At 39.7% G+C, this 14,969-nt stretch overlaps 1 protein-coding gene across 1 annotated transcript in view; it reads left to right on the top strand.

Annotated features, from left to right (window-relative positions):
• LOC121307897 (rho GTPase-activating protein 39-like) overlaps positions 1–14,969 on the top strand; it is a 71,347-nt gene that overhangs the window by 41,110 nt on the left and 15,268 nt on the right. Inside the window, exon 5 of the mRNA XM_041240228.1 lies at positions 13,976–14,049. Coding sequence (XP_041096162.1) covers positions 13,976–14,049 — 74 coding nt within the window. The remainder of the gene's footprint in view (positions 1–13,975; positions 14,050–14,969) is intronic.

Here is a 14,969-nt window from a genome sequence, read left to right as displayed (position 1 = left end):
TACCCACCTCACTCCTGTCGCCTCACTACTGAAAGCATTGCGCAGCTCTCAGGGTTCTGTCCTGTAGCATTACTGAATCTGTTTTATGTAATTTTTTAAATATGAAAAATTCCTAGTGATATTCTCTTGTTATACTCTCTCTGTGTGATTTAATTTCTCCTGACTTTTTGATGTTTAAAAGTTTTATTACCGTATTTTGTGAAAACTAGAAAATGAATTTGACCTGGACTTTTCAATTCACCCATACTTTACTGTTGGCAGCTTCTGAGTACTGTTCCTGTAGCGTTCTTTCCTTTATCTGCTGGTTGTTGCTTGGTTTGTTTCTAGAGGGTTCACTCAAGGTATCTTCAGTCACTTTTGAATGTATAGCGGACAGCCAATCAAAGGGCATGATTTTTGCCAGCCATGGTATTCTGTTCCAGCCACTGTGACTTTCCCTGATGTTGTTTTTTTCATGGCGCAGACACCCTTACATTCCCTGGGACATGCATGTCATATGGACTCACCTTGTGCTAAACAAGTGTTGTTTTTTTTCTTCTCTACCCTGTAAAGTTCTAAGTGGGATGAATAACACCTTTTAATGTGAACACAGCAAGTGATGTTCAGCATTACAAGTTTCTAGTTCTGTTAAGAGCTGTCAGCTGTGCATGTCACTTGAGTCTCTCAAACAAACACATAGCAGGACGTGGTGACTCACGGTGCAACGCTCTACCAGTGCAGATAGTTCAAGAGCTCTCAATGTGCCTCACTCTCAACCATTTAGTCTCACATTGATGGTATTTAGTAGAGAATATATTCCTATGAACCGTGCTGAGCTCAAACTTTTTAAAAACAAGTTTCACGGATGTGATGAGAAATGGAAACAAAATAAGAATTGGAAACCAAATACCATGAATGATATATATGTGGGTGAATTATTTAATTTTGTACATTCTATTTATTCTACCTTTAACTGCGGGTTATCAGGGTTAACTTTCAGTCACTGGGCACACATACTGTACTGGTACTGAAGTAGCCATGTAGTAACTATTTCAATGACCATTACTTTAGAATAGAAACACAAATATGTGGATTTTATGTAATTAATAGCATTTCAGGAATGAATGAGTGAACTCCAAGCAGTAATGATTACAGTATAATCACTTGGGGTATAATAGTTCCCTAAAAGTTTACATTTTCTCAACAAATATGCAGGCCAAATATAGGTGTTAACCTTAGTGTACAGTGTGGAACAATTTATTTCATAATGAAATACTGCACACATACCTACCTACAGTCTTTTACACATGTTGCAGTGATGGAGGGTTTCCGATGACTTTTGTAGTTTGGTTACAAACCTTCCCAATATGTGAAAGATATGTTTAAACATGATTAATAAAGCTTAAATGTTTAGGAAATTAAGAGGAAATTAACTATAAGTTAAATGAAATGTGCTAGCATAGCCAGGCCTGTAAAAAATGAAGCAGTATGGCGTAAATCCCCACTACTGTTTTTCCCTTTCAAACTAGGCCTGCTAGCTCACTCACTTTATCAAGAAAATAAACCAGTCCTCAAAGACAGATTTAGAACAAGGGCTTTTCTGTATAATGAGCACAGTATCGAATTTGGATATTCAAGAGTTCACTTGTGGACACAGTGTAGCTGGCATGACTCTCTGTGGTTAGGGCGGAGGACTGTCTCTCTAAGCTCCTAAATATATACTCTGCTTAACCTTGCACACTGCAGCCTCTAAGTCAGGCTTCTTAAAAGAGCAGGTCACGGATACCCACAATCCCCATCTGTTTTACTCAGCTTTCTATAAAACCCAGTCTGTAATACTGCCCAAGCAGGGCTTGTTCTAAAAGGGAGACAAAACCAAACCAGGTAACTACAGACCAATAAGCCTGACTTTTATTACAGTGCCTTGCAAAAGTATTCAGACCCTTCCTGTAGTGTCCCATTTTGTGAAATTACAAAATGATGCATACACATTTTTTTTTAATTTAATAGTTTATTCAAAACTTAAATGCTCAAACTGAAGACTTCTAATGGTAAGATAAGTTACAGTAAATGTCAGCAAAAACTAAAGAGAAAAAACTGAAATATGTGAATTGCATAAGTATTCAGACCCGTCAACTCAATATTTGGTGGAAGCACATTTGGCAGCAATTACAGCCACAAGTCTTTTTGAGTAAGTCTGTACCAACTTTGTACACCGGCTTGGTGCATTTTGTGCCCAGAAGAAGAATTTTGGCAGATTTGCTCAAGCTCTCTGAAGTTGCTTGGGAATCGCTTATGGAAAGCAGTTTTCAAGTCTTTCCACAGATTCTCAATAGGATTCAAGTCAAGTCTTTGACTGAGCCACTCAAGGACATTAACTTTCTTATTCTTAAGCCACTCCAGTGTAGCTTTGGCCTTGTGCTTTGGATCATTGTCCTGCTGAAAGGTGAGTTTTTGCCCCAGTTTTTTTATTTCTTTAGAAGATTGAAACAGGCTTTCCTCTAGTATTTGCCTGTACTTTGCTTCATCCATTTTTCCTTCAAACCTAACAAGCTTTCCAGTCCCTGCTGATGAGAAGCATCCCCATACATAGCATGATGCTGCCATCACCATACTTGGCTGTAGGGATGTTGTTGACTGGTAGATGTGCTGTGTTGGTTGTTCATGGTCGAGTCTTTGCTTGAAATTCACTACCTGACCAAGGAAACTCACAGAGACAAGTGTTTTTATTCTGAAATCATGAGAACCACTAATATTGCATACAGACAGAGGCGATTCAACTAATTGTGTGGCTCGTTAAGGTCATTTTGTGCACCTGAATTAATTTAGGTTTGCCACAGCAAAGGTTTTGAATACTTAAGCAATCATGACTTCCATTTTTATTTCATATTAATTGTCTATTTACTTCTTTCTTTTTGTTTTTGCTTTGAATTTGTGGTGTAGGTTGTGTATATAACACATTAATTCCTACTGCAAAGTGTCACGACTGCAAGCTTTAAAGCAACAAAATATGAAAACTGTGAGAGGGTCTGAATACTTTTGCAAGGCACTGTATATGTAAACTTATGGAAACTATAATAAGATCCAAAATGGAAAATTACCAATGGTAACAGCACCCTGGGAGACAGTCAACATGGTTTTATGAAAGGGAGAGCGTGTCTAACTAACCTGTTTGATTTTTTTGAGGATTAAACATTTACAATGGATAATTGCAAAGCATATGACATGGTTTATGTAGATTTCCAGAAAGTCCTGCATAAAAGATTAATTCTCAAACTGAACTAAGTAAAGATTCAAGGAAATGCATGCACATGGATTAGGGAGTGGTTAACATGTAGAAAACAGAAAGTACTGATTTAGTGGAGAAACCTCAAAACTGAGTGAGATTACCAGTAGAGTATGACATGGATCAGTATTAGGTCCTCTGCTTTTCCTAATCTACATTAATGACTTTGATTCTGGTATTTTAAGCAAATTGTTAAATTTGCAGACGACACAAAAATACAGCAAAGCTCATTCAAAATGATCCAGACAGCATTCAGAACTGGGCAGACACATGGCAAATGACATTTTCTATTCCCTTTGAAAAGTTTAGGTACTGCACAAATTTAATAAAAATGTTACACTATAAATTTTTGCATGGGAGATTCTGCGCCAATTACCGAGAGCAATTTCTCAAAAAGATCTAGGATTTCTACACACACTCAGAAATACCTTCCTATTTTCTTGCAGAATCATAGGGAAGCTATTCGGGAGAAAAATGGCTCAAGCGAGGAGGCTCGTATTGTCTGTGCATTGTTTTGAACAGAAAATCAAAAACGAAAATGTTAGAAACTTTATTGCATTTGGTAAGACCTCATCTAGAATATCTGTAATCTGAACCAACTGAGCGAAGTCAAAATTCTAAAAATATATGTTCACAATGTCAACCTCGCTTTTAGTACACTTTTTTTAGATGAAAAAAGAAACAAGAAAGTGTTGCGTTTCATAAATGGAGATTAGGTAAATAGGGCATTCAAGTTTGTCATAGGTTTTAGGAGGCACTTTTGTAACACAGAATTGTGGGAGTCAGGGACCAACTCCTCAGTAATGTTGTTGAAGCCAACACCCTGGGATCCTTCAAGAAGCTGCTTGATGAGATTCTGGGATCAATAAGCTACTAACAACCAAACGAGCAAGATGGGCTGAATGGCTGGCCTCTCTGTTTGTAAACTTTCTTATGTTCCTATAGTTCCTAAGACATTTCCCTGCACTTTGCTTCATTGGAACAGCTAGATATATCATTTGTATCTTTTGTTACTACCAAAAAACAAAACATGACTAGAAAAGTGGTTTGTGGTCTTGAGGGGCAATGGCTGTGGCTAATGCCGTTTTGGATGTAACATTTTCACATTGTACAGTATTCTCTTTTACTGTAATCGGCCCATTAATAATTAGACTGCAAAATATAGGCCCGGCTTCTATTCCCTTTTTCTTCATGTTAGAAATTTTTGGGATTCCGGTAGCTTAAGCTCCAGCTTACACTGCATCGATTTTTGCAATCGGGAGACGCAGCGCCACTCACACTGTACCGATTTGAGCTACGATTTCTCACTGTAGATCGTGGATTGCAAGCTACACACACTACACAAGATATCTTGTCCTGTTCAACAGCTGTACCGCTGTGCTTATTTTCATTGCAGAATCATCCTAGACATCATTCGGGAGAATCATGGACTCAAGCGAGGAGGCGATCGCTGTTGTCTAAGAAAGCATTGTTTTGCACAGAAAAAAACCTGCTGTTCCTGACCTCCGGAGAACCCTTCAGCACCTTTGTCATTAATATTGCAATTAGAACTCCTTCCAACACCAGCATAGTGGCCCTGTTTGAAGTGAATGGAAAAGGAAGTCGCTTCTTGCACCCAAATTTGTAATAGCGTTGTTGCAGGTTGGGTTCTATCTTCTGAATATGTGCAAAATTAATTAATAATTAATTAATTTGTAAAAAATAATTCTGTTATGCGTTCTTCTGACATCACAAAAATGAAGATTGTACTCGTTAACTAGTGTGGCTGTACAAGTATGCACGTTTGACATCTGTACACAGGATAGTACAACATGCTGGAATTTAGATATTAATAGTGATTGATTTCTGATATGTGATTTACAATGCACAACACAGGCGATACAAATGACATATGAGGCCTGCATCATCCTTGTTGGCTCCCTGTGTTGATGTTGTAATTAGCCTGCTTACAGTAAGTAGAAGATTGTTTATGTAGCTTCCTGAAGGTCGTGGGAGTCTGTATTTTAGGGCTTATTTGTTATTGCTGGCAGCCCAACTCTGTGTAACAAGCACCACCTTGCTGTGCAATGAATCATTCTCCAAATACAAAAATCAATATTTACCACCCGTGAGCACACAGGGCCTGTTTTCCTTTTCTTTTATAATCTACATTCTATCTATTTCTCACACACACAGATGCACACCCCTTCTTGTATTTTGATTAAATTAGCAATACAAGCATACAGTAGGGGTTTGAAAGTGATATTGAATACGAGTGACTGTAGAAATTGATTGCCATGAGAGCACACACTACACACAGTAGCTGCTTCTGTGTTAAGTTATAACAGTTATTTACTTACCAGGTACCTGAAGTTCCAAAGCAATTTCCCTCCATCTTTGTTCCTTCAATGAGCGATCATGATAGGAAATATCACTTATGTCAAAGACACATGGGTGTTCCTGCCACATCTCCACCATACTTTCTTCAATTTCAAGGCTCCACACCTTGCGGGGCACAACCTTTCTCTTTGTCACTGTTGTTGCTAGCTTGTCCTATTGGCTGCTGGCAGCATTCGTCAAGAAATCGGCCCATAGCCCCTAACACACTTCACAAATTGCTTTGTCGGGGACTAAAGTTTTCTGACATGTTAGAAATTTGTCAGGATGTCGTAAGAGCATCAGGAGATTGCAGAAGCCATTAACAGGGCATCGTAAAACCTCTCACACTTATCGACCATTTTGTCCCCGACAACCTCATTTTGTCCCAGATTTTAAGAAATTAGTCGCCGACTCCTCAGCAAGAATCGTGCCGTGTAAGCCCGGCATTATTTAATTATTTACTGATTTTTAATTCCGGTAGCTTAGCTCCAGCAAATCCATCATTGTAGCACAGTGTAAATGTTCTCTACAGTGTAAATGTCCAGCTGGCCAGTGATCCTTGCAGAGGAAGCTGCACTGTCCTTCATGCTTGGTGTTAATGGTAACCTGTTCAACAAACCGTGTACCGCTGTTTTTAAGAAAGCAGATGTCACAGGAACTGTGTTTCCACTACCTGCTGTTCCTGACCTCCGGAGAACCCTTCAGCACCTTTGTCATTAAGCCTGCAATTAGAACTGGTTCCAACACCAGCATAGTGGCCCTCTTTGAAGTCCATGGAAAAGGAAGTTGCTTCTTGTCACAAATTTGTATGTAGCGTTTCCCATCTCGTGCAGGTTGGGTTCTATCTTCTGAATATGTGCAAAATTAATTAATAATTAATTAATTAATAAAAAATAATTCTGTTATAATCTTCTTCTGAATCACAAAAATGAAGATTGTACTCGTTAACTAGTGTGCTGTATGTTCTATGCACGTTTGACATCTGTACACAGGATAGTACAACATGCTGGAATTTAGATATTAATAGTGATTGATTTCTGATATGTGATTTACAATGCACAACACAGGCGATACAAATGACATATGAGGCCTGCATCATCCTTGTTGGCTCCCTGTGTTGATGTTGTAATTAGCCTGCTTACAGTAAGTAGAAGATTGTTTATGTAGCTTCCTGAAGGTCGTGGGAGTCTGTATTTTAGGGCTTATTTGTTATTGCTGGCAGCCCAACTCTGTGTAACAAGCACCACCTTGCTGTGCAATGAATCATTCTCCAAATACAAAAATCAATATTTACCACCCGTGAGCACACAGGGCCTGTTTTCCTTTTCTTTTTGGATGATGATTACAGTGTGAATCCTGCTTTCACAGCATAGGCAGTGTCAATGGGATCCTGTTAAATAAACTGACAACATGCTCTGCTACACTCATATTTCCTCACTCTTGTAAGTAAGGCTGAAAAACCTTGAAAATGTTTCTTTAATAGCAGTCAGGAGCTAGTCCAATAGACCACTGGATTGGGGACGCCAGACAACAGATTCTGAGGGTGTGTATGGGTGTGTCTGTCTGTCTCTTCACACCCGTCCAGCTGTACTGTATTCCATACTTGCATTTTTCCATATGTTTGGAAAGCTGCTTGTTACATTGTGATGAAACTTGGCATTTACATTTAACATAATTTATTGGGAGTGTCAGATTCTGGGGATATATGTGGGCATGGGTCTTTCTGTCTGTCTGTCTGTTTGCACATCTGGATGTCTGTACAGTATGCCACAATTGCATTTTTCTGTAATTTTTCTGTATCTACACTACCGGTCAAAAGTTTTAGAACACCTCCATTTTTCCAGTTTTTTTATTGAAATTTACGCAGTTTAATGTCTCAATGTACTCTGAAATTAAAGCACAGAACAAATAAACAATTGGAGATAAAAAAGAAATCATGGAATCGTTTTGTTTAACAAAATTTAATCTAAATTTTGGACTCATCAAAGTAGCCACCTTTTGCAGATATAACAGCCAAATACACTTGTGGCATTCTTTCTACAATGGAAATCAAATATTGTTTGGAAAGTTCTTCCCAACACTGTTGCAGAAGTTTCCACAAATGTGTTGCACTTGTAGGTTGCTTTGCTTTCACCCTTCTGTCTAGTTCATCCAAGACCAGCTCGATGGGGTTTAAGTCTGGAGACTGTGCTGGCCATTCCATGATTTGAAGCCTACTGTCTTGTTCTTTTCTTCTAAGGTAGTTCTGACATAGCCTGGAGGTATGTTTTGGGTCATTATCTTGGGTATTGCGTGGAAGCAAAATGCTTAGCAATGGCTTTCTTATTGCCACTCGACCTGTCAAACCTGCAGCTCGAAGTCTTCTCTTCACAGTTGAAACTGAGATTTGCTTACTTCGACCAGTGTTAAGCTGTGCTTGAAGCTGTTGTCCTGTGAGCCGCCTGTCACGCAAGCTGTTGATTCTCAGAAACTTGTCTTCTGATTCTGTTGTGGCTTTGGGTCTGCCAAACCTCTTCCAGTCAGTTTCCTCCAGTTTCCAAGTGCCTTTTGATGGTGTAGGAAACTGTACTCACTGACACCTTGGCTTTCTTTGCAATTTCTCTAAAGGAAAGACCTACACGTTTAATGGTTATAATGGTCTGTCTGTCTTCCTTGTTAATTTTTCTTGCCATTATGATAGCAATATACTACTTCCTGCAGTACAATACTGTCCAAATAATGCATAAGAGGGTGTAGTAACACAGTCTGTTCCAACACTGCTTTTATACAGACAGAGGGTTTGTAAGTAATCAACAAAAGTTGGGACACCTGTAGGAATTGTTAGTATCAACATTCAAGGCTTAATTTAAGCTGAGAGTTGTTAACCCATTACTTGTTCCCTGAAAAAGCCTTTTTGTATAACTCTGAAATGTACATTATTTTTCAGTACATTTACCGCTTACCTTTGTACCATTTCAGGTTATTCACTGGACTTGAAATGCTTACATTTCATTAAAAACTGGAAAAATGGGGGTGTTCTTAAACTTTTGACCGGTGGTGTATATCTGTATTTACATTTAGAAAAAGTCATTGGAAGTATCAGGTAGTAGGGATGTATGGAGGTGTCTTGTCTGTACAGTGTTTTTTTTCACATTTCCATTTTTCCATATATCTGAAAACCACTTCTTAAATTATAATTAAACTTATTAGACATTAACACTATTTAGCAGAAGTTATAGAGAGCATAAGATTGCAGGGTATATGCAGGTGTCTCTATCTGCTCATCTGCTGATCTGTATATCACATTGTGCCAAGGAGAGCAGGAATCTACGTGAAATGAGTTCTTGCGTCTTGTCCCTAGCTGTGTACAGCAGTTTTCTGCAGCTCCTAGGCTGAGACCCACTTAGGGTTATATTAGTTTCTCTAAGCTGGTCTGCAGGGTGGCGGTTAAACCAAGAATATGAAAAACCTGGTCTTCTAAAGGGTAAACTCAGTAGTGAAGTTGTGCATAAATGAGGGTAAACTGAGTTTACCCACTTCTTGTTATGGGAATAATTAAGTGTTTACTCACTCCTATCTTGTGATAAGCAAATCTTGGCTAAATCAAGGTTAAAGCCAAGGCATATTCCAATTCTATAAGCGACTCAGTGCATTTAATGATGGGCAGAATTGACATCAGTGTAATCTAAGGGCATCTCTGCACACCCTTAGTGCGTGCTTTGCCTCTGCCTGGCCTGGAACACCAAAAAGGATAGTTTACACACTTCTGCGTTTATCACTACACCACTGGTGCACCTCATAAGAGCACGTCAGAAAATTGTAGGTCTGGTTCTTGAAGGATCCCAGAGATTCAGCATTTTGTGTCCGGAGGGCCAGCCTTGCTGTGCGCCGCCCTGTCTGCCTGGATTACAGTTTCTAAATGTAACATCCGTTGCAGGCAGAGCAGCAGTGCTATCTGAATTAAGCACATGGCTTGCCTGCCTGCTGCTGGATCTGCCTGAGGTGCTCGCTCCTACACAGAGGTGGCGCTGTGCCAGGCTGCCTCTGTCCTATATTGCGGATAAGAAAATGGGAGCACAGTGATTCAGACAGTATACGAAACAATCAAAACTGTTTTATTTAGAGAGCATTGCTCTGCGACTGCACATGCTCATATATCAGTACAGCGTTCCATTTACTTCCAATTAATTCCTTAACACACACTGTGTATCAAGCAGGGTGATAATTAACAAATAATATAGTTTCCATCTCCCTCAGCTCCAACCACTAGACCACACTGCCTCCCTCCCTCCCAGTCTCTCAGCTCTAACCTCTAGACCACAATGCTTTCCTGCTAGTCACTCAGCTCTAATCTCTAGAACACACTTCCTCCCTACCAGTCCCTCTGCTCTAACCACTACATTACCATGAATAGTTCACATCAACACACTTCAACATGCTTTTTGACTAGCTCACTGGTTATGGAAATCATTGGGCTGTAGTATAGACAGTGTAGTAGGATTAAAAGGAAAAGTTAGTGGGTTTGAGTAGTTTTGGTTGGAGAAAGCACTGGGCTCAGTAGTGGGTTTGAGTAGCTCACTGTGGAAGACCTGGGGTTTCAGTAGCTCAGGAGTTAGAGAAAGTGCGGTGTGGAAGGCAGTAGGTTTGAGGACCTCGGTGGCGTTTTTAAATGATGGTCTTGATTTTGGAATTCAATTCCTCAGCCCACCCCTAAGCCATTCTGTTCTCTGGTTCATTACTCTTGATGTACGTAGGAGCCAAGAAAAGGAGTTAGCACCGCTGACAGCCTTAACAAACCAACACTTGGGAAAAATCATTTTCTGAGTGTTCCGAGAATAACAGGGCAATTAAAAATAAGCTCTGCTGGACCTGTGCCAGGTTGCGCTAGTCTATATTACATGAATTTACTGCAGGCTAGAACTGAAGAACAGCTCCGGAAATTGGATGAGAGCATATATATAAATAAATAAATAAATAAACAGTAATTGTAATGGATGATTACAAAGGGGACAGGAAAATAAATAATTACATACATAAATAAGGAATTTCAATTTGAAGCTACTAATCTTTAAGTGGGTTGCTGCCACTTAATAAGATCTTCATTTGTTTTTTAAATGCTCTGTTACTAACTGCTGTTACTGACTATGGAGTCTTTAAATAAAATAAATAAATGTTGCAACCTCCATACATCTCCTGTAGTTCAATTCAAACCTCAAGCACTCTCTAACGAGTTACTGTTCTGTAGTGTTTATTTTTTGTTGCTCATTTATGAATTATTTATTGAATACATTCATACAGCCCCTTGCTCGTTTCTAAAGAGGGTCTGAGTATATGAATATTAGTCTTACAAGCTGGTTCTTTATCCTTTTCGGTCCCTGTTTTAATTTGAATATTTGTTGGGATTTTAATTGAGATTACACATATAAGATCATACATATATGATCCTACAATATGCAAGGCTATCTGTTGCATGACTTGTAGGTCACAGCATAAAAAATACTGTGTAGATTTATAATGAGATTCCCAGTTTGAATAGATAAATGGACTGAGGGGGTTCTGCAGGGTTTCGTGTCGTGTGTAGCTTTCGGGATCCGGTCTCCTGGGGGACAGAAAACTGTTAATCATAGCAGCTGGGTTTGAGTATTGTTTAAGTTAATATGTAGTGTATCTCATAGTGTTAGAAAGGTGCAATCTTGTGCAGTTTGGGTGAAAAATGTATTTTTTTTTTTTACTTTAGAATTATGTCTATGTTCTGTGCACAGGATGATATCCATACACAAGAGAAAATGAGCTGGATCAAATCCTTAGCGATGATTGGTTGATTTCTCTTATGTGATTTAGTAGGTACTGTACGTTCCCCAGAGGCACCCTGTAGGAGTGCAGTTTCATGCACGTTTCATGTAGAACTGTAAGAAGCTGAGTCAGTGTTTATTTAACTTTGTCTCTGCTACTTTTCCCTCTAGAATAGTCATTGAGTGTTTTTAAGCCCTGGGTGATTCATGGGTGTCACACAAGGCTTAATTGCCTAAAATTTCAGAATGTCTCTGATTCTCTTTCTCGTCTCTCTGGGCAGCTGGGTCTGCAACCTTAGGATAAACTAATGACCTCCACCTGCTGGTGAAAAATAGAAAAAGCACATTTTAAGGTCACTGCCTGTTAGTGTGGGGAGTACTAGTGTGTTTCTCATTTCAGTTGCTCACTGTTTTTCCTACGTTACTTAGCTGCTATTTAAACTAAGTCAGGTGAGCAATAATGGGCTAAGCTGGATGAAGCCCAAACTCTGGGGGAGCGATTTTCTCACTGAGCGGATCCCAGCAGCTGACCTGACAGGTCCAACTGGATGTGATGATGTGTAGGAATTACCCCAGTGAACCTGCCTGTTGCAGTGCCTGTGCTGCTTTCGTTGCTGTGTCCCGGCACTGAAATCTGGGGAGGATCCCACTCTCTCCCTGCCAATGGATTTATTACCTGTCCCAGGCTGCTGCTCATTGGGTATTTTATGAGCGTTTTAGTCGTGGAGATCAACAGATCAGGGTCTTTACAGCATGCAGCTGTGTTTCATTTTTATTTACCCGAGTCTGTAGAGCTGATGGATGGCAGGGTGTGTTCAGGTCAAGATTGCGGTGCGCTCTGTTACTCACTGGCAGAGTTTTGAGGAGAATCTCTGACTCTTGCCAGACTGTAGTAGCCTGTACTTAACCTTTTACACCTGTACATTCAGAGTTATCCACAATTTATAAAACAGTTATAATAACAATCTAGGGCAGAGAAGTTAATAATGAAAGTCCTTGCTTCCTGTGCTTGCCAGATTTTTATTACGTGAGGGTAGCTGTCATTTACTTCATGCTAATACTGGACTCGGCTTTTGCCAAAATAAAATTACATAATAGCTGTGGGAACCAATCAAGATGTAGCTTTGCTGTAACATATGAGCCTTTAGTGCTTTTCCTTTAGGTAATGTTGATTTCCTATTGGCCCGGTGTTGATGGCTGAAGTGTAATGCTGGCTCCAGGGATCAACCTATTTGCTGCCTCCTTTGGGCAGCAGCACACACAACGGAGACAATGCTGGCTCAGCGGAGCCACCAAAGTACGGCCTCTCTAGCGCCTCAGCATAGCAACTGTCTGGAATTGGCACTTCATAGGAGTCATCAGATGGAGAGTTAAAAACTCTTCATTACAGTAGAATGCAAGTTACTTATTTCAGGTCTCATTTGTGCATAAGGCTACGATTTTGGCATGGTCATTTTTAGTACATTTCACGGGCGAGGTGCGGAAAAAAAACAAGAATTCAATGAAAGGTCATGATATAATGTAGTTTTAGCTCCGTCAAGATTTCACAGACACAGATTCTAGATTTCTGTGACCTCTGTGACAGTCGTAGCCTTGTTTATGCATTTGTTTTCTTTGCATCTTTTCGATACAATCATGTATAAATTGTGTTATATGAGTGAATACAAATGGGTATTTCTGCCACCGAAAACATTTCAAGCAGGAGTTTTTATTTGAATTTTCATCTCTGTACTGTAATTGCTTATTTGGTGAAGAAAGTTTCTCTTCCTGCCGAGCTCGTATGCAGAGTATTGCGTATTCTGTATTCTGTTAGATGTTGTGCTGAACTTGTGTTCTGTGTCCCTGTGAAACTGGCACAGACTACGGCTTATCAATTAAATCCCAGTACCGGCAGAATCCTGAAACCTACTGCCATCTTACATTAGGTCCTCTGTCAACTGCTTCTGCAGCACTTTGAAACGCCTGCCTTTTGATCATATCAATACTCCCTATGTTGTGGAACTGCCTTTCAAGGTGGAATAAATAGGTTGTGCAAAACTAAATAATCCAATCCCCCATGTAACATTCACAGTGTTTGGTTTCCATTTTTCATCACGTCCTTGACACTTATTTTTAAAAAGTGTGAGCTCAACATACTTCATAGCAGTTTTTTCTCAACCAAAGATCAATGAAGCATGACTCTCTCTAGTTAGTTCCCCACAAGGGCCTAAAATATGTTAAACCAAAGGTAAGAAAAGGAGACTAATTTGATCTCATCTTCTGCAAGCTTTCTTGTAATGTCGTGGGATCGGAGGAGCCCCACCTTCAGTTCTCCTGAGCTGCTGTGGGGAATTGCTGCAGTGAGGGAACTTAATTGAATGTTTGGGTAAAGTATTTGTGTACTCTGTTATAAAATAAATTGCACTTGTTGTTTAGTACAGGGTGTGTGTGTGAAAATGTATATTGTACTCTATGCTTTAGAATGTTATAAAGCTGAGTCAGTCGATGAAATCTGTATAGTCTGCAGACAGCTGAACCGAACTGAAGTGCAAGTGAAGAAACTCCCTTCCCTTCCTCATCTTTGTGTCTGCTTTTCTTTCAGGGGTTGCCATCAGCACCTACGCCAAGTACTGCTACCGCAAGTTACAGAAAGCAGCTCTCACCGGGGCCAAAAAGGTAGGCTTGACCAAATCCAGGAACTGTTACTTTCTACTCTTACATTCTACAGCGCCATAGTTAAGGAATAACGGCCATGCTGTTGTGGGTTGTGAGGCAATAAAAGAACTCTAGAGTCAATAAATGAATTTGCATGAGGGAGTTTAATTATTACCGAGGAACACACCACAGTGATGCCAGTATCACTATGATACTGTAACTATTTAACATTTGTTAGCACTTATTATCTATCAGTTAGGTTCAGAGAAGTAAGATAAACTTCAACAAACTCATTATTTTATCTCAGCAGTATTTTCTGAGTCATTCATCTTTCTTGCTGCAAAGCATGCCAGCCATTAAGTGATGCACTAACATGGAACAAGGGGTGGGGACAATTTCCCTCCCTCAGCTTACCCGATAGGAAAGTTTAATGCAGAGGTGTTTAATTGACATATGTCAATTACTTGGTAGTCCCTAATCGTTTCAAACCGAGGAAAGCCTGTTTGGTTGATCGACAAGGAGAGAGTGTAATAGGTGTGAACTGGCCTGACACCTTGACATACTGAAGTTTCAGTCCCATTTCTACCCTTTAAACCGGCCACTTTCCGTGCTTTCATAAACTGAGAAGACAGGATTATGGTACAGCCACCTGGATCTAATCCTGTCTCTCTCACTGATGATAATGCATGACAAGAAGGAAATAAAATCATTTGCCCATGTCTCTCTTTCTGTCAGCTCTGACAGATGCCTGCCTGTAATCTAGAGAAGGTTGCACATCATACCTTTCCCTGTGGTACACACTGTCACAGATGACTGGGATTTTGAGACTTTGGGGAGTTAAAGGATAATGATTCGTTAGTAATGTGTTTCTTGATTTCATTAAAAAGGAACACAAGAGATTTGCATAGATTTGAAGTGCACGGTGAGAATCTAAGAGATTC

The sequence above is a fragment of the Polyodon spathula genome, chromosome 3 (assembly GCF_017654505.1).
Source record: "Polyodon spathula isolate WHYD16114869_AA chromosome 3, ASM1765450v1, whole genome shotgun sequence".
Lineage (NCBI taxonomy): Eukaryota > Metazoa > Chordata > Actinopteri > Acipenseriformes > Polyodontidae > Polyodon > Polyodon spathula.
This window is presented reverse-complemented; position numbering and strand designations above follow the sequence as displayed.